At 39.1% G+C, this 20,064-nt stretch overlaps 1 protein-coding gene across 1 annotated transcript in view; it reads left to right on the forward strand.

Moving 5' to 3' along the window:
* stim2b (stromal interaction molecule 2b) overlaps positions 1–20,064 on the forward strand; it is a 49,299-nt gene that overhangs the window by 20,621 nt on the left and 8,614 nt on the right. Inside the window, exons 2-5 of the mRNA XM_017699626.2 lie at positions 9,582–9,712; positions 18,054–18,165; positions 18,641–18,752; positions 19,252–19,367. Of these exons, the coding sequence (XP_017555115.1) occupies positions 9,582–9,712; positions 18,054–18,165; positions 18,641–18,752; positions 19,252–19,367 (471 nt within the window). The remainder of the gene's footprint in view (positions 1–9,581; positions 9,713–18,053; positions 18,166–18,640; positions 18,753–19,251; positions 19,368–20,064) is intronic.

The raw sequence follows: 20,064 nt of genomic DNA on the forward strand, positions 1-20,064 counted from the left end.
TTGTGTAAAAGTGACTTCAGGGAAATATATATATATATATATATATATATATATATATATATATATATTATATAGTCATTTTTACAAGTTAATTTTTCATGTCAATTACAAGTGGAGGATTTGAGTCCTTTAAGTTCAGCCATATGAAGAAATGCTTATACTGTGCTCAGGTATTGGCATCTCTTTTCAATAATGTGCCAGTATTTATGCTAATGTTCACACTTACTTTTTATGGTTTGGCACACAGTGGGTGTTAATGGCACATCTTTCAAGCCAGTGTGAGGTGTTACTGTAAGGCTTCAGCAGTCTATAGCATTCTTGTTGAGTGTTGTTTTGATGGCCTGGCCTGTTTCTCTTTTCATATGTAGTACAACATCTCTAAACATGCCAACACCATCTTGTTGATCAACATCGGTGCTTCTGTAATCACACATTAGCATCTTTGATGTCCAATATGTTGCCCTCATGCCCTCACAGGACTGGTTCAAAATGTTCTACAAACAACTTTAGAGACTTCCTGATCATTAAAGAATACGTTATAATTGCACGTTGTCCATGTTGTGCAGGCCTAGTCCATGGAGTATTATTTTACAGTTGGTTATTTCTTTGAGGATGGTGGGGATGTCAGAGAATAGTTACACATGGAGTAGATTCAGATACGAAGCATAAAGACCTCTCAGGCCTATGGTGTACTTTAGTGCACAGACTGAAAACTGATATGTATTATCTTGCTAATCAGAGCTAAAGTCTAGGCAGTGTCAGAAACGGCTCCATACAATTCCATCAGTCTGTAGAAATGCACTTACTAAGCTGACTTTTAAAAGAAACGTGAAAAAAGCAGAAATGAAAAGTCATTTATCATTACAGTGACTTTGTTAATGTTATTGACCTCTGCGCATTGTTCCTGCTGGTGGACTGGGGAGACGAGGGGGCTAGTAGGGCTAAATGGGTCACACAGTTTGGGTCAGTAGGTGATGTGACTAATGGGAAGTGTTTTTAATAGGTTGTGAAAGGTCCCACCAGGGCTTTAAACAAAACAGCTACAGTGGTTACTGGGAAGGATTGCATGTTTGAGATTTTTGTTTTGCTTTAATTTCAGCAAGACGAGTAAGACAAGTTCTTTAAGGCTTGTTAGATGGAATCTACTCATAGCAGGCACACTGAGTGTACTTCCAGTGGGGTGTTCATCTCTAACCTCACAACAATTTGGCTTTTATTCTTTAGGTGACAGTCATGAAATGTATGAAATTTAACCATAATTCAGTTTGATAAGATTTGTTTTGGTGCCATTCATAATGTTGCCTGCTTTTTAATGTGGTAGAACTGTTTACTTAGTATTGGAATAAAAACAGTAAAAGCAATGTAGTTTTTGGGGGAAGATGTTTACTGTAAAAAGTAGGCTGAAAATTCTGTTTTGGTCAAAAGAAATGAGTGCTTTGCAGGAGTAACTCTCTGAGAGATCCGGCCCAGCATGCTGTAATTAAGAGATTATTATTATTAATATTAGAATTATGAGAGGTCTGACATGGCTGCAGGGTGATTTGTCTCTCATAAGCAACACTCTGAGAGGAATGACCTTGTTTATTTAGACCATGTGGAGAATATCCTCAAGCTCAACCAGACTGAGGAAGCAGTTATGCACGATCATCCTTTCTCTGGTGTCGTTGGGGCTGGATGTTTTTTTCTGATCTGAGACCAGTTTCGTTCTTTCACTTTTAGTGGTTAAGGTTAAAGTTTGAGCTGATGCTGCGTTAGTGAAGAAGGAAGAAGAAGGAGGAGGACGTATTAGCCATTTCCGGAAAAGAAAGTTCAAGTTACTGTAGAGAAAAAGTTTAAGCTGGGTTAATACTGGGTGCATCTCTCACTTTAATCTTTGCTACCATTTCAGTAGTGTTTTAAATGTTCCCTCTTGCCTCACGATTCAGAAGCACTTAGCCCATGCCTTCTGGCCATTTCAGGACAGGAGGAGGAGGGCATTATGAGTTTCATAGAAATGCACTCTCCCCACTGTCTAGGTCAATATTTTTGAAGAGTACCTGCAAATAACTTTGTGCTGCTTGGCCCTTCTTTTTACTTCTACTAGCTTAGTAGTTCTTTACTTGTTAACTAGCAAACTAGCTGAGTAGAGTTACAAAGTTATATCATCAGTCTTGTGTAATTGATGGTAGTAGTTTGCTACATAAATGATTTCTGGGCAAGTTCCACTCCTGAAGTCTACACTTATTCACTCCGGCCCTCTAAAGGTTCAGCTAATGAATTTCACTTAAGCTAATAAAGTACTGGAATGGTCTCTAAAATGGCCTTGAGGATTCCCCCAATGGGAAAGTGGCAGGAGCAAGTTGATGAGGGAATGAAAACACTGTTGAACTTGAAACAGAGGACCTCTGTGGTAGAGGAAGTATGGTGATTTTGCATGCTTCACCTTCATGTTTCAAGCATTATAAGCAGGAGGAAGTAGTAAACAGGAAATCTATGAAATGTAGGGTATGCCAGCGCACCTTTTTAATGATGGACAGTTTTCATTCCCCGTTTTACATTTTTAGTTACATGTTTTCTCTCTCTCTTTCTCTTTCTCTCTCTCTCTCTCCTTCCTTTGAGCTGTAGAGCACCTTTACTGTCTCCTGTCTAATTAGGACATGGTTTCCCTTTTTGCTTTGTGTTTTTCTGTCTCAGTTCTTTGGCAGTCAGTGGCAGGCAGCTCATGTTCATCTCTGATCCCCACATTCTTTCTGTCCTCGCTAAGCTAGCTCCTTCTCCTTTTCTGGAAGTTTGGGCTTCTGCTTCATGGTTCCTGTCAGGTTTTAAAATCAGTTTTGGTCAATTTTTTTCATTTAGTTATGCTGTATTATAAGCAATGGATTAGAGGTGCCCCGCTGACAGAGTCCAACAGTGCGCCTTTTTTGGAGGCAGAGAGAAAAGGAGGTGAAGAGAGTTTAACAGCTATTATGCAAGTAGTAGAAATTCCACAGACGCAATCACACTTTTTCCTATTCCTTCTTAACTTTGTGATGTGTTGGACTAAAAGGGCTTATAATAAATGTAAGTGACTAGATCAGATTAACCCCTTAAACTCTAAGCAATAGGGATGTCCTGATCTGATACAGGCATGTTTTAATGCAGTTGTGTCAAGCCTACTTTGTCTCATTGCATGTTAACATGCATTTATTATGTTTGAGTGTGTATTTGCCGGTTGTTGTGCCGCTAGTTGTGACTGGTGTAAAAACGAAATCGTAGCAGTAACATTCTGCTTTACCAGCTGTGTTTAATAGACCAGCACTAGCAGTAAAGCATTAACCGTGCTTTCAAAGCTGAGAGTATAATGCGGGCTATTTTGCAGATTTTGAGCAATTTAAAGTCAAAACATAAAAAATACATTATATCAAAACATAAAAAACTTAAATGGTACTCAAGGCATCAGATTTGTCAAATTGTCTCATATTAAACTCAATGCAACAACAGGGCTCATTCACCAATATCTTACTAATTTTATTTCTTGAATTTGTTCTTGTGAAAAAGTCCTAAGAAAATGTCTACATCAGATTCAAGACATGATCTTAAACCGCAGAATTGTTCACAGCTTTGTGTGGTTGAGTGTATATAGAATCTGTTCTTACCTAAGAACAAATCCCAGAGAAGAAAACACTGGTGAACTTCAAAATCTTTGTGAAAATTGTGTAAGTGGGTTTTAAGAATGTCTTTTTCTTAAAATCAACTGGTAAACGAGGCCCAATGAAGTCATTTACTGGAGCATTAATAGGCTGTTCGGAGTATCTCATGTAAACCTAATTGGTTTTATTAACTTTGATGTGCAATGTGGACTGTATTGCTTTATTATCTGAGAACTTGTATCAGCTTATACTCAGTATTAAAGGGCTTGAATCAGATGGGGGAATATTGCTACTAAAGACCTACCGGTTGCTCACTTTCCTAATTACAAACCTTATACACTGCTCAAAAAAATAAAGGGAACACTCAAATGAATGAAATATTCTCGAATTAATGAAATATTCTCATTGAATACTTTGTTCTGTACAAAGTTGAATGTGCTGACAACAAAATCACACAAAAATCATCAATGGAAATCAAATTTATTAACCAATGGAGGCCTGGATTTGAAGTCACACACAAAATTAAAGTGGAAAAACACACGACAGGCTGATCCAACTTTGATGTAATGTCCTTAATAAAAGTCAAAATGAGGCTCAGTATTGTGTGTGGCCTCCACGTGCCTGTATGACCTCCCTACAATGCCTGGGCATGCTCCTGATGAGGTGGCGGATGGTCTCCTGAGGGATCTCCTCCCAGACCTGGACTAAAGCATCCGCCAACTCCTGGACAGTCTGTGGTGCAACGTGGTGTTGGTGGATGGAGCGAGACATGATGTCCCAAATGCGTTCAATCGGATTCAGGTCTGGGGAACGGGCGGGCCAGTCCATAGCTTCAATGCCTTCATCTTGCAGGAACTGCTGACACACTCCAGCCACATGAGGTCTAGCATTGTCCTGCATGAGGAGGAATCCAGGGCCAACCACACCAGCATATGGTCTCACAAGGGGTCTGAGGATCTCATCTCGGTACCTAATGGCAGTCAGGCTACCTCTGGCGAGCACATGGAGGGCTGTGCGACCCTCCAAAGAAATGCCACCCCACACCATTACTGACCCACTGCCAAACCGGTCATGCTGAAGGATGTTGCAGGCAGCAGATCGCTCTCCACAGCGTCTCCAGACTCTGTCAAGTCTGTCACATGTGCTCAGTGTGAACCTGCTTTCATCTGTGAAGAGCACAGGGCACCAGTGGCGAATTTGCCAGTCCTGGTGTTCTCTGGCAAATGCCAAGCGTCCTGCACGGTGTTGGGCTGTGAGCACAACCCCCATCTGTGGACGTCAGGCCCTCATACCATTCTCATGGAGTCGGTTTCTAACCGTTTGTGCAGACACATGCACATTTGTGGCCTGCTGGAGGTCATTTTGCAGGGCTCTGGCAGTGCTCCTCCTGTTCCTCCTTGCACAAAGGTGGAGGTAGCGGTCCTGCTGCTGGGTTGTTGCCCTCCTACGGCCTCCTCCATGTCTCCTGGTGTACTGGCCTGTCTCCTGGTAGCGCCTCCAGCCTCTGGACACTACGCTGACAGACACAGCAAACCTTCTTTCCACAGCTTGCATTGATGTGCCATCCTGGATGAGCTGCACTACCTGAGCCACTTGTGTGGGTTGTAGAGTCCGTCTCATGCTACCACGAGTGTGAAAGAACCACCAGCATTCAAAAGTGACCAAAACATCAGCCAGAAAGCAGAAAGGTACTGAAGTGGTCTGTGGTCCCCACCTGCAGAACCACTCCTTTACTGAGTGTGTCTTGCTAATTGCCAATAATTTCCACCTGTTGTCTATTCCATTTGCACAACAGCTGTGAAATTGATTGTCAATCAGTGTTGCTTCCTAAGTGGACAGTTTGATTTCACAGAAGTTTGATTTACTTGGAGTTATATTGTGTTGTTTAAGTGTTCCCTTTATTTTTTTGAGCTTTATTTTTTATACTAGTTACTGAACAATATGCTCTCAGATGAATAACTTATATAAAACTTATATCATTACAAATTAATAAAGTCTGCTGTGTGTGTGTGTGTGTGTGATAGCTCAGGCCTGGGTCTGTCATATTACGGGGCAGCTGAAGTAGACATGCCATACGGTAAATACTTTATCTACATTGAGCTTAATTTAGCTTAAATGGTTTGGTGTAGCATCTCTGGAGCCCCATGACTGTGAACTTGAGGAAGATAAGAGGCTGAAACCTGAGCTCTTAGAACTGTGTGACCGGCATCCTACAAATGCACTGTGCCTCTTTGAGGTGTTGCTATGAATGTTGCTCTGTGAGTGAGGGGGTGTTTGTGTGTGTTTTGCACTAATCATTGCTGAGTGATGATCCTGCTTTAACTCAGATAATAAGGTACAGTCATGCTGAAAAACAGAGCGGCTAGATTATGATACTTAATCAGGATTTTTTTGCCTAATCCTACTATAACAAAAACTGGAAACTAGCTTACCCCTTAAACTGTAAAAGCCCGTATGCAAGCCCACACCTCAAATGTTAACATGTTTGAAACCACACCTTTTTTAATTTAATTTCCACCAAAAAAAGACCATTAAGTACAAGTTAGTCATTTTTCAGTGTCATGAAAACATTTAAAATGAGCGAATTACACAAAATGTATCAACTCTGTCAGTGTTTAATTTATTCACTCTTTGCTTTTGTGTTCTCTGCTGCCAATTAAGCCCTTCTGTCCTTCCAGTTGTAAAGTGGACAGTGTGTTTTTGCAGGAAATCACAAAATTTGCAGGGCTGAGGGTCCTCCAGGACCAGGGTTGGGAACCACTGCACTACAACATTGATATTTGAGATGAGACTTAATTTGTGATTGGCACTACTTGAATCATGAGACGCAAAAAATGCAACCAGCTTCTACGACTGAAGTGTAGAGGTGTAGGAGATTTCTTTGAAACACTGAAAGCAAGTCTTCTGAAAAGAATAAAAGCTGTAATAAAGGCAAGGGGTGGAAAAAATATTATATTTAGTTGTTGAGGCTTCTCTGTAATTTTCTGTTAAATATGTGTTTTGTTTTATCCAACACTAAAAAAAAATTACTTAATGGCCATTTTGCCTGTAAATTAAATTAAACAGTGGTATCTGACTTTGGCACAGTACTGTTCATAGCCTGCACATTAGTTTCATAGTAGTTACTGAATAGTAACTACTAATATTAAGCATAATAACTAAAAATAATAAATAGGAAGCCTGCAGTTTGAGAGGTTAAACATACTTGAGATTGACATGTTCTTAGGAGCTTGGGGCAATTACAGGTAAACCATGTGGACTGAAATGATTAGCTCTGGTGCTATATAGCCTCTGGTTTTTGTGCTTAAATCACTTAAACTACTGGAAGTGATATGGTAAACTACTGTGAAACTAGTATGTATGTTAATGTAGTTATATGAGTTGAAGTGTCCATACAAAGCCTCATGCAGTTTAAGAGTCTAAAATAACCACTAGCAACTTTATCTTGCAGCATTTTAGTTACGCTAAGCAGATGTCACCACAAACACTTTCTAAATAACAGTTTACCTCTGACATTATAACGTGCCCAAGTTCCCCATTCCACCAGCCCATTTGAAGCACATTACCCCGTACTGATCTTCAGGTGCGGTCTGCTGATGTGGTCTGCTTCTCCTGCTCCCAGCCTTAGCACTGCAGCTTTATCAGTGTGAGATTGAGTAGGTAGGGTCAAGTGTTAAGAAGCACCTCTTCATTTTTTGAGAACGTGTGTAAATGACACTTGTTACTGAATGGATGCTGACTGCCTCTTAATGGTGTTTAGAACTGTCTGCTGTGCTGTGTAGCAGAAGTGCTGATCTTTACCCCAGTCTGCCATGACTCCATGTCACAGCTGAGATGGATTTGTGTCTTAAGGGCTGTTGATGGACAGAGTCCTCGAAACCTGTCTTACCTGTCTTACCATCATTTCTTGGGCAGTACATCTCTCTGTTTATGTTTAGTTTGTCTTCTCTACCCATCCATCTTTCTCAGACTTGGGGTCTCTCTCTCTCTCTCTCTCTCTCTCTCTTCTGTACTATTTTAGGTCATTATTCAAATGTAAGCAAATTGGTGATTGGTCAAGGTAAGGCCAAAAAGATCCTACTTTTTAATTAAAGCTTGTGTTGAGATGACTCACAGGTGAATTTGATCTACTCATGAGAGGCTTTTGTGGAATCCATGCCAGCTTAAAGCGAAGGGGGATGTATAGCAGCACCTCATACTAAGAAATTCTAAAATTCATGTAAATATTTCAAAAACTCTACTTTTACTCACATTTTTATGGTGAACGGATGGTTGGATGGATGGATTGATAAAACAGTGCCTTGTTATAATGATTTTCTGTTGTAGTCGGAGGCTCAGATTAGCCCTTTCTCTGGTGGATTGGACGGCCAGGAATTGTTTTCACACAGATTCATTTGTGTGACAGATTCATTCCGTTGTTCAGCGTAGGCCCACCACATCCTGTCAGCCAGAAGTGTGTTTCTATTTATAGTAGCCTCTGTTCTAATTTTAGCCCTTTTATTTTCCTCTCTCTGTTTTTGGTGCTTGGTTTTGTTTGACATTTCTTCCCATGTGTGTCACTTCCTGTTCCATGGTTCTCTCTACTGCTGACTTGCTCAGATAACAGACACTGGACAAAATAGCAGGTTCATCTGTTCTGCCTGGCTGAGTATACATTCACGGGTGTCTTGCACAGCATTCAGCCAGTGAAGTAATTATACAGTTCATTAGGCTGTATAAAACTTTGAATGCTCTTTTCTACCATTATATGCTTTAGGTTTACAGAATTATTCATGCTCCCTTCATATGTCACTTTAGATATAATGCTGGCCTGTTATACTTATTACTTTAACTTTATAACTTCACATTTAAACATCTCATGATTTCACATTTCAACACTTTAGATTTATAGATTTATGCTGACTTTACATCTTCAAGTTCAGACACTTTCAAACTTCAGATTTAGTGTTTGATGTTGGGAGTGATATTAAGATTTCACTACTTCAACTTCATGCGCTTTCCTTTTTGATTGTAGCACCTTATCACTTCAGATTTAAACACTTCCAAACTTCTGACCTGCTCACTGCACAAGCCTGGCTTTTCGAATGTGTCATGTTGTGCTCTACCTTTGTTTTAGTCTAAGTGATTGTTATGTAAATAGAGTCCCATGGAAATGAGCTTGGAGGGCTTCTACTATGCAAAACTTGTTATGTAAGAGGGAATCACACGCAAGGCACTATGCAAAATTAAGGAGTTATTTACACAACATACATCTGCTTTTTTACATGCTGCCTTGCTTCTCAGTTTGAAATGTAGCTTTGTCATCACCCTCTAATGTTGAGTCTACTGTCTTATTCCATAGGCCTGCTCTTTTGAATAAGTGCATTTATGTCTCATTTTCATTTCATTTACAACAATTTGCCTTGTTATTTGTGTACAAAAAAAAATCAACTGATTGTCACTGTAGATCGTCAGAGCTGAAAGCACTTATTTCTATGTTGAAAAATGTATTTTTTTTTGGATCTTCACAATCTGATAGATAATTACACCCAGTCAGGTGTCTTTTCCACTTATATCACGTTATATCACGTTAAATGTGGTTAGGTTCCTTCACATCCTTTCCTCTTAAATAAGACCAGGCTGTCATCCAATCAAATTCCAGCGCCATTTGCCATATCAACAGTCTGCAACTCAATAGGCGTGTCAAGACCTGTCAAAGCTCATGGCTGTGAAAGGATCCAACTTCAAACACACTCTCTCTCTCTCTCTCTCTCTCTCTCTCTCTCTCTCTCTCTCTCACACACACACACACACACACACACACACACACACACACACACACATACATACACACACAGGCACTTTCAGTGTTCTTTAAGTGTAGACAGGTACTCAGTACCTAATACATGACTTTGAAGCTAAGCTTTTTATAACTGTACCCTTCTCTCTCTCTCTCTCTCTCTCTCTCTCTCTCTCTCTCTCTTATTATTTCAGACCCTTGTCTGACGGTGATTCCTCCCTGCATGAACGAAGCGGACCGTTTCAGCCTCGAGGCACTGCGGCACATTCACAAGCAGCTGGATGATGACAACGATGGTGGCATCGAAGTGAATGAGAGTGTGGAGGTCAGACAGCCGCTTCAAGCAGCTAACACCCACAAGCTTGTTTTGGTGTCTCTCTGAAACTCGCGCATCAAAACACTCCTCTATCACAGAACACGGAAGTTCTCACACTTTTGTCTCTACCTTTCTCTGTAATTACGCTGTAGTGGCACCTGTAAGAGCAAACGAGTAGAGAGGTGGAATGCGTAGAAGATGCCAGAGGTTTTGACATGGACAGTCCAACCATGTAGTACAAGAGTTATGAGTTTGGACTTTCCCTGTAGGCTTGCAAGTTAAGGCCATGTTCACAAGACTCTTTTTGTACAGTCAAAAAAACGCATTAGCATGCATTGCTGGTCTGTTTTGGGTGTGTGTGGGGTCCATAAGTCAGAGACTACTAGTGAAAGTGCTTCTAGTTTCCGTTCTTGTAGAATTAAATAGAAAGATTTTCATTACAAATTCTGTTATCAGTCTAACAATTTGAGTAGAAAGTAGAATATTTGAACATGAACATCTTTCAATGAGACTTTTAGGATTTCTTGTAAATTACAGAATTTAAATATGTGATTCTTTTGCTTTAATGACAGCAAGTCTCGAGCTGCCACAGGCTCCACATGTTTGTGCAAAAGCCTCTGTTGATTAGATCAAATGCTCCTGAGATTTGTGAGAACGTGAGCTTCACTGGAGCAGATAAGACCAAAAAAGATGACCTTTTGGCACAAAGGCCTCAGCGTAGTCTGTGTCGCAAATTTGCTTAAATTTTTGAGTAGTGATCTGGAAATAATGCAGAACCGTGAACGTTTCCTCTTCCTTTTCCTTGTTATAACTTTTCTTTGTTTTAGATTTTTCAAAATTCTGAAATGGCCATAGGCAAAAACTGGCAGTTGCTTTTTCATAAAAGCAAGCAAAAACGACGCGTATGAGTTTTAATCAAACCAGCTACTTCCCTGCTATATCTGTAGAAATGAATATTAGAGTGAATCAGCTAGTTTGGTGTTTCCTCCATTTAAAATCGATAGCTGAAGCCCTGCCCCACACCACATCCAACTGGCTGATACAGGGATCCGTCAGACAATGAAGCATAACTTTCAGGCATTGCTGTGTATTGGCATCTGCTGTCAAGCAGTGCCTCATTCTCATTAAAACAAATGGCAAGAGGTGTGTTTTTGTATAGATACAGCAAAGTTCTGGTGAACGCAGCCTGAAACATCTTCATTAACACGATCACAGGAAGTGTTTTTCTCCTTATGCCAAACATGTTGGTTCAAACTTGCATAATGGAAGGAATCTTTTAACTACACAGGGTCGCCCAATTCTGTCCATCAAACTTTTGGTGATGTCTAGTTTTATTTAAGTTATGCCTTTCTCTCAGTCATTGGTGACAATAATAACACAGACAAAAACAATATAAGTTTTAAAACACAAAACGCTACTAACAGGGTCATGAAAACCTAATGGAGGAAGGGCATTGCTATGCACAAGTGTAGATGATTGAGTCTGTGTGAAGACATCTTTTAACATTAAAAGAGCAGTGACTACTGCAGGTGTGGATATATTACAGAAGAGCATTTGAGTCTTAGAGCTTTCTATTTTTGATAAATAACCATGTTTCTTTGTACATTAAATAGAAAACTGTTTAGATCTTCCCATTTGTCTTTCCAAAAACAAGCAAAACTGAAGAAACAACGGAGGAAGGACTACTTTAGGAAATTATGCAATACCCCACATTTTATCTCCTTGTTGTGATGACAGCACCCAAAATGTTCAGCTGTTTGAAAGACCTTTGGGGCAAAAAATGTTCAGTATTTGCTTTTAGTAATAGTTTGCCACCAGTGTGGTGCCCGTAAGTGTATGTAATTAGCACCTTTAGCTAGAGAATGTAATTGTATCGCATTTATAGTTTGCTGATCGTACTGCTTTTTAAGGTGTATTGACTCCATTTTATGGACTCCAGACTTTTTATTTTATTGTTGTGTAAAAAGTTATTATGCCCCTTTCATAGGACCACTGTTGCACATTTGAATGTACATTTATATTTTTTATATCTTGGGAGACAAAAATGTGCCTGTATGGTAGCCTTTTTAATACCATTTAAAGAAAACTGTCAAATCTATATATGCACAAAATCTACTCTTTATACCTAGGAGGACTCTTTGATGAAGATGAAGCTGAGTTTTAATAAACCCAAAGTATTAGTAAGTAATTTTATATTAACAAATATTTTCAGGCAGTTTTTAAAAAGGAACAGTGAAAAGCGAGCATTACTCAGAAAAGGCATGGTGTCCCTAAACTTTTGACAGGACGCGTATGGCCAGTTGACATGATATGATGTGCAAACAGAATGATATCATCATACTGAGGCTTAGGGAACATGGTGTTTGGCTGGTGCTTTGATATTTTCCAGGTCTTGAATATGCATTCTCAAATGTATTGAGGGGCAGCTAGTAAGCATAGCTTAATGAATTATTGGACGCCACAACTGCATGTGTGTGTTTGATGATGGAGCTGTAATATTCTCACTTTGCTTAGCCACACACACACACACACACACACACACACACACACACACACACACACACACACACACACACACACACACACATACACATACACACACACACACACACACACACACACCAGCAAGGGAGAAGCCTCCTGGCCTTTCTGAAAAGTGACACAGGGTACTCCTACTGTGAGAACCCCTCCTCTGCTTGCCCTCTGGTTGCCCTCTGCTTAGCTTAGCTTTCATTTTAGAGTGCACTGTTTAAGGTTTAAGCAGGCAAAGCACTGAAACTAGTTTATTATCAGAGAGCATCATAAGTGCAGCTTAACTGTCTAAACTGGCCCGACTAGCCCTGACTGCTACATTTGATGCCCAGACCTGCCCTGAGCTCATTTACTAAGTAACTGAGATGGATTATCAGAAATACAGTTTTACAGCACTTGTTACAAAGCACATGAATTGTTTAACAGAAAATGTCTTGCTGGGATAAACTGCCACTTTACTTAAGCAATAGAACACGAGGGGGAGTGTGTTATCACGTATACTTTATTATACGTTTTATATATATATATATACACAATGCTGTGTGAAAATCTTAGACACATTTTCAAAATCTATGTGTTTATTTGCTCAGAAAAGTGTTAATATTTGAATAAACATTATAGAATAAAAAAAATGATAGAATATTAATTAATAACAATTATTTTTTATCTCTCTCTCTCATATATATATATATATATATACATATGTGTGTGTGATGATATTAACAAGTCTCTGTGGTGGCTGTGAATGTGTCAAGGAAAAACATGGACCCAAGAAATTCTTGTTACTTTTTATTGTTTTTATGTTTATTTGAATTATGAATATGACTTTATTCTGACTTTATTATGAATATGACTTTATTAACTTTGCTTAGATGCCTAAAACTTTCTCACAGTATTTTATGTGTGTGTGTGTGTGTGTGTGTGTGTGTGTGTGTGTGTGTGTGTGTGTGTGTACAGTGAGGAAAATAAGTTGAACACACTGCGACTTTGCAAGTTCTCCCACTTAGAAATCATGGAGGGGTCTGAAATCTTCATCTTAGGTGCATGCCCACTGTGAGAGACATAATCTAAAAAAAAATCCGGAAATCACAATGTATGATTTTTTAAATAATTTATTTGTGTGTTGCTGCTGCAAATAAGTATTTGAACACCTGTGAAAATCAATGTTAATATTTAGTACAGTAGCCTTTGTTTGCAATTACAGGTCAAATTTTTCCTGTAGTTTTTCACCAGGTTTGCACACACTGCAGCAGGGATTTTGGCCCATTCCTCCACACAGATCTTCTCCAGATCAGCCAGGTTTCTGGGCTGTCACTGAGAAACACGGAGTTTGAGCTCCCTCCAAAGATTTTCTATAGGGTTTAGGTCTGGAGACTGGCTAGGCCACTACAGAACCTTGATATGCTTCTTACGGAGCCACTCCTTGGTTATCCTGGCTGTGTGCTTTGGGTCATTGTCATGTTGGAAGACCCAGCCACGACCCATCTTCAATGCTCTAACTGAGGGAAGGAGGTTGATCCGCAAAATCTCGCAATACATGGCCCCGGTCATCCTCTCCTTAATACAGTGCAGTTGTCCTGTCCCATGAGCAGAAAAACACCACCAAAGCATGATGCTTCCACCCCCATGCTTCACACTCTGGTGTCTTTGGACAGCTCTTTGGTCTTAGCCATGTTAGTAGTTGGAGTCTTACTGATTGTGTGGGGTGGACAGGTGTCTTTATGCAGCTAACGACCTCAAACAGGTGCTTCTAATTTAGAATAATAAGTGGAGTGGAGGTGGACTTTTTAGAGGCGGACTAACAGGTCTTTGAGGGACAGAATTTTTGCTGATTGACAGGTGTTCAAATACTCATTTGCAGCAGTAACACACAAATAAATAATTTAAAAAATCGTACATTGTGATTTCTGGATTTTTTTTTTTTTTTTTAGATTATGTCTCTCACAGAGGACATGCACCTCAGATGAAGATTTCAGACCCCTCCATGATTTCTAAGTGGGAGAGCTTGCAAAGTAACAGGGTGTTCAAATACTTATTTTCCTCACTGTGTGTATAATGTTTATTATACATTATATTTATTTACACATCTGTAATGCATTAACAGTACTTAATATTGGTACATTTTTGTGTTACTGCCGATTGTACCAAGCAAGGAACAGAATCCACCCTCTTCGGATCAACTGTTAGGCCCACTGCACTAGTTCCTCTCGCTAATGCTGCTACTGCAGATGTGCTTTACACATTTTGGGTGAACCTAACAAGCGACAGCAAAGATCCACTGTGAACTTTCACCAACCAATACAGCTCTCTCATCATCCCTGGTTTATTCAGGGCTGCAGTCACCCATGCCACAAAATCCGGAGCTGTTCTGAATGCAGTTGTAGACCGTAGCGTTATGAGAGTGTGTGAAATTACGTAGGTGGATTCCTTAAAATAAACATTCAAATTTTCTTGTTAGATAACCCAAACCTGTCCCGAGCCTTCCTTTCTGTTTTGTATGTATTGTAGAATTTTAATGTCAGACAGAGTATTTTTTTCTGCCTAACTGTACATGTAGTGCACTGTTGTGCTTTTGTGTGCATGTGTGAGGTGAGATTAGTGTTATTTTCTGAAGTGAGTTGTTATGGATGCTTGCTGGGCACAGCAGGTGCAGTCTTTGGCTATTTGAATTTGCCAGCAAGTGACTTTACAAGACATTCTACCATCACTCCCACATACCAGTGTGTGTTTGTCTGTGAGTGTGTGTGTGTGTGTGTGTGTGTGTGTGTGTGTGTGTGTGTGTGTGTGTGTGTCCACTGTGTGTGTATAACTCCTTGCCTTTGTAATTGACTCTTAAGAAGTGGCCTCCTAGGACATAGAAGCATTTTGCTCTTCTACTGCCAGTCCTACTTGGTGTCATCTTTCATACCACAGCACATTCCTCAGTGTGTGTGTGTGTGTGTGTGTGTGTCTGTGTCTGTGTGGGTGTCAGGGTTCCAAGTAAACCTACATATCTTTGAAAATATCTCTTCCTTCATAAGCAAATCAAGCTTAAACCCTTTAAACTTCAAGACCTGTATGTGGGTACATACTTGAGTTCCTCCTCAGCGTAACTACATACCGTACATATTACTTTAGTAAAAGTACTGAAAAATGAATAATTACAAATACTTTATAATAGTTAATGAACAATAACTGTTCTGTTAACTATTAGAACTATTACTGTTACAAGTTCAGTGAACTCAAAATTTTAAGGCAACCAGGTTACTGAGTTATGTCATTTTTACAGAGCCCAACACTTCAGTCCTGAGGTTGAAAAATGGCTATTTCTGCTTTTTAAATGTACTGTTATCATTTAATAACATGTTGGGGTATTTGGTTTCGTATGTAAAGAAGATGATCTGACAAAGCTGAAAATTCATGTGTAAATGGAAATACACTTAAGAATATACACAGAAAACTCTCATTCCACAAGCTGATGAATTTTTCTGCCTTATGTGGACATTCTTTCTGTCCAGTTAACCCTTTTTAGAATTTAACCCTTTGATGTCACCCCAAAAATTTAACCATTTCTACTGTGTCAAAGTCTACTATGTCGGTCAATGGGCGCCATTGCCAAATTCTCAGAGCGGGTTGCCAGTGAGACGTTTGGTTCCATAAGGTTAACGAGTGAAATGAGACAAAGCCAAAACTTTGAGTTGAGACTTTGGGTAACATAGGGTTAAGCTATACAAGAACATGTTTATAGCTGCAAAGGCGCAGACAAGAGGACATAAAATGATGTTTACTGTCATTTGCAGACAGACAGACATGTCAGTGTGCAGACAGACAACAGGCACATCTGCAGGTTGATTTCTAGCAAACAAATTTCAGCCAGAGTAAACTCCATGCACACATGCAGACCAAACCATCCGAAGCCATGGCTCATGTTAAAATCCCATTGTTCTGCCAGAAAATGGAAACAGTCAGAATCTCAAAAACATCTGCAATGCATGTAGAACAAGCACCTCTTTGTGTGATTCTGTGAATGTGAGTGTGTGTGCTTGTTAGTGATGTTCATGTGAAGCCAGCTCATCCACAGAGCTTTTGTGTGTCTCAGTGCATGCTGAGATGGTGGTTAAACACATCTGTTTTGTGCGCAAGAAACTGTGAATGTATGTATTTAATCACCCGTACATGTTTGATGCTCTAAAACACACACAGAGTGCAGCAAAGTTTGTGGTGCTAATTTACATCCTTTCCCAGTAGACAAACACTGTGGACTGTCATATGACAGCTACTTTCTTCCTTATCCGACCTGCATGAACAGTTTTATGGTTTTATATTGCTTTTGGGTGGAAATGCAAAGTGTTGGGCATGCTAATAGAGGTTTGAGTTTCTGATGTGGATGAAGCATTATATATTGTTCTGTTTTAATATATTTAAAAAACATCATAGCTGTTGTATTACATTACAGAATCAGGCTTATCAAGAGTACTTGCTCTTCTGCATGCAGGATACACACAAATTAAGCATTTTAGATGCAGTTTCAGAATCTGAGAGTATACTGTATAGATTTCATTAAGGACATTCTGACACTGGCAAGCATGTAGGAACTAAGGCCTCGCTAGTATGAAAGCTTTGTTTCTGATACCAATTAAAGGAAGCTACAAATCGTGACAACTGATAATTGATGATGATTATTGATTTTATATCATATCCATTATTATTGATTTCATATTCATATTAATTCATTTAATATTATTTTAATCTCCCATAGTTTTAGTGCTTTACTGCTATGATTGTTGGTTCTCAATGGTTCCAGTTCTCAAACTCAAACAGCAGAAACTCACAGTGTAATATGTGTACTTTAGCACTGGAGGTGGAGCCACCCATTATTCTTTGCAGTCTTGGTTTCTTATCTCTAATTCTTTTTGGTTTATTTACTCTTAATTTTCTTATGTTTTTCTTACTTTTTCCTGCTATAGCTTTGTTATTCTCATGCTATGATTTGTGTTGAGATTTGCCAGTTTACACATAATCATCTTTTGAACACCCTTCAGTCAAATTATGGGTTGATTTTCTAATTGATAAGTTAACACATTCTCTACATAGATCACACTGAAATATTGCATTTGTCCACAAATTTTAGTGCAGATTTCCTGTGTTTTTGCTGAAGGACATAAAATGTAAAATGTGCCATAACTTTTGCACAAGCCAGTTTTTTTTCAGTATGTTAAATTCAGCAATTATACAATAATTGTGCATTAAAATGTACAGAAGTGTGTTCTCTGGGAAGGACGTGCTAACTTTTTTTGCCAGATCCGCAACATGTCATTTTAAGGCAGGTGCCTGATTTTTTCACGCTACTGTAATCAATCAAATTCTGGGCTCCCCAATGGCACATCTATGTGTGGTTTTACCCTTTCATTGGCAATATGAGTAAAAGTCTCACAATGATTTGTTTCTGCTCCATTTCCTTAGAAAATAATTGGAGCTTAAATTTCACCATGATATGATTCAATTATGTTGGTACAATTAAGAATTATCTTTAAAAGTACACTAATAAATACTATGTTGAATATAGGCAATAAAAACGTATTGAATTTTTTACCTCCACAAAGGATTCGGACAAATTCAGCATTTTAGGAGAATTTAGGAGAATATTGAGAGAATACTGCATAGATTTCATTAAGGACATTCTGACACTTTGAGAATACCTGAAAATTTTATTTTGGCAAAAAAGTGAGCACATAACTAGCAGCTAAATCACAAACTCAACGATGCATCATAATGCACCGATGCATTTTTACACCCATAGCACATATGTCTGATTAGATGGTGTCTTGTGCTTTTTCAGTTCATCATAGAGGACATGAAGCAGCAGCAGACAAACAAACACAGCAACCTACACCGAGAGGACCAGCACATCACTGTGGAGGAGCTGTGGAAAGGCTGGAAAACATCTGAAGGTGAGAAGGACAAACACTCCCTATGTTTTCAGACTGAGAGAATAAACAATTATCATTGTTCAGTATGCCAAAGTCTCTCGTGAAACTCCAGAATAGCTAATCAGGGATGACAACTTTGGCCTGCGTTGTGTAACACAACCTGACAAGACACTAGGTCAGAGTCTGAGTAAGGGCTTATATTTAACATATCCATAATATATGCTCACTTTTGCAAATAATTATTTAACATTTGGAATTAAGTGTTATTTTCTGTGTTTTTTATAATTCTCTCTCACACACACACACACACACACACACACACACACACACACACACACACACACACACATATATTCTTCGTTTGAGGTTCCTGATGTATACCAAATCCATTGACACATTTATTGTACTAGATGAGATTTCCAAATTTTCCTTAAATTTTTTTTCATCTTTTTCTTTTCCACATTTTCCCTCGATTTTCTTTTTCTTTCTGTCTCAGTCCATAACTGGACAATGGATGATGCAGTACAGTGGCTGAAGGAATCCGTAGAGCTTCCGCAGTATGAGACAAACTTCAGAGAGTTCAGGGTTGATGGCAATACGCTACCTCGGTAAGCACAAGTGCTTGGCCTATAAACGTTCATAACATGCACATCACTTTACAGTGAACCAATATCATGGAAAAATGTATCTAATTAAACAAAAGGCTGTTACATGAACTACAAATCAAAGGGAACTGATTATGGGGTAAATGACTAAGTTATTGTTAGACCTGCACTGCCCCCCTGTGGTAGTCCTGTGTTGATACAGGTGGTGCCTGTGAAGAAAGAGGTGAAGCTGAGTTTAGAAGATCAGGTTTCCTCACTCCAGCCTCCACTTGCTGACTCATGAAATGATGTCACAACTGTAGATCACCTTTCCCTCTCAGTTATGCTGTATGGGCAGTGCACATATAGTCTTTCAGCCATTTTGTACTTTCTATTTAAACTTGCTTGGATCCATGACTGTGATTTCATTTTAAAATGTCCTCTCTCTCTCTCTCTCTCTCTCTCTCTCTCTCTCTCTCTCTCATTCACTTATGTTTTCTTTCTGACTCACTCTCTGCTACAGAATTGCAGCTAATGAACCGTCGTTTATGTCGTCGCAATTAAAGATATTAGATCAACGACATAAACAGAAATTAAATCTAAAAGCGCTGGATGCTGTGCTCTTTGGACCGCCACTACGTAAGTGCTTGTGGGCCTAGTTGTGAGTGTGCACCCCTGGTTAAATGACATGTTTTGATGATTTCCTATTTTGTTATTGTGCATTAAAATGTGTAGGAGTGTGTTCTCTGTAGAGGATGACCAGTGGCGCGCAAACCTTTGCATACCGCTGTATGTGTGAGGTGTGTGCCACAGGTGTACACGTTCAATTTTGAAATGATAAGACTTCACAGTTTCTTACAAATTAGAATGAGCTCCTTTTCCCAGTAGCCATAAAGTGCTATTTCAGCCTGTTTTGGAAGTCCCTCGGTTCTGTCTTGAACTTTAATATTTGTAATAATTAGACATTCAAAAATATTTTAATTATGTTTTAATTATAGTTTGGATTGAACTATTTAATTTGATTATATTCATAAAAATATAGAAAAAGTCAATTTCCATTCCACCGCCAATATGGCCACTTTGAGGCCTACAGAAAGGGGTTATCAGAATAGGTAATAGTTATATAGTTGAATGCTAGTGGAAGACAGGGTGAGCATGTACAACGCATCCATAGAGGACTCTCAAAAGAAAGACCTACCAAAATTACTGATAAAGAAAATCTCTTAAAATGAATATTTCTGATCTATTGATTGCTATTTTGCATGACTGTGATTGTCTAGTTGTGCTGTATCGGTTTAGCTTATTGATTTAGTGTGGTTTTAGTTCATGCATTAAC

The sequence above is a fragment of the Pygocentrus nattereri genome, chromosome 2 (assembly GCF_015220715.1).
Source record: "Pygocentrus nattereri isolate fPygNat1 chromosome 2, fPygNat1.pri, whole genome shotgun sequence".
In the NCBI taxonomy this organism is placed as follows: domain Eukaryota; kingdom Metazoa; phylum Chordata; class Actinopteri; order Characiformes; family Serrasalmidae; genus Pygocentrus; species Pygocentrus nattereri.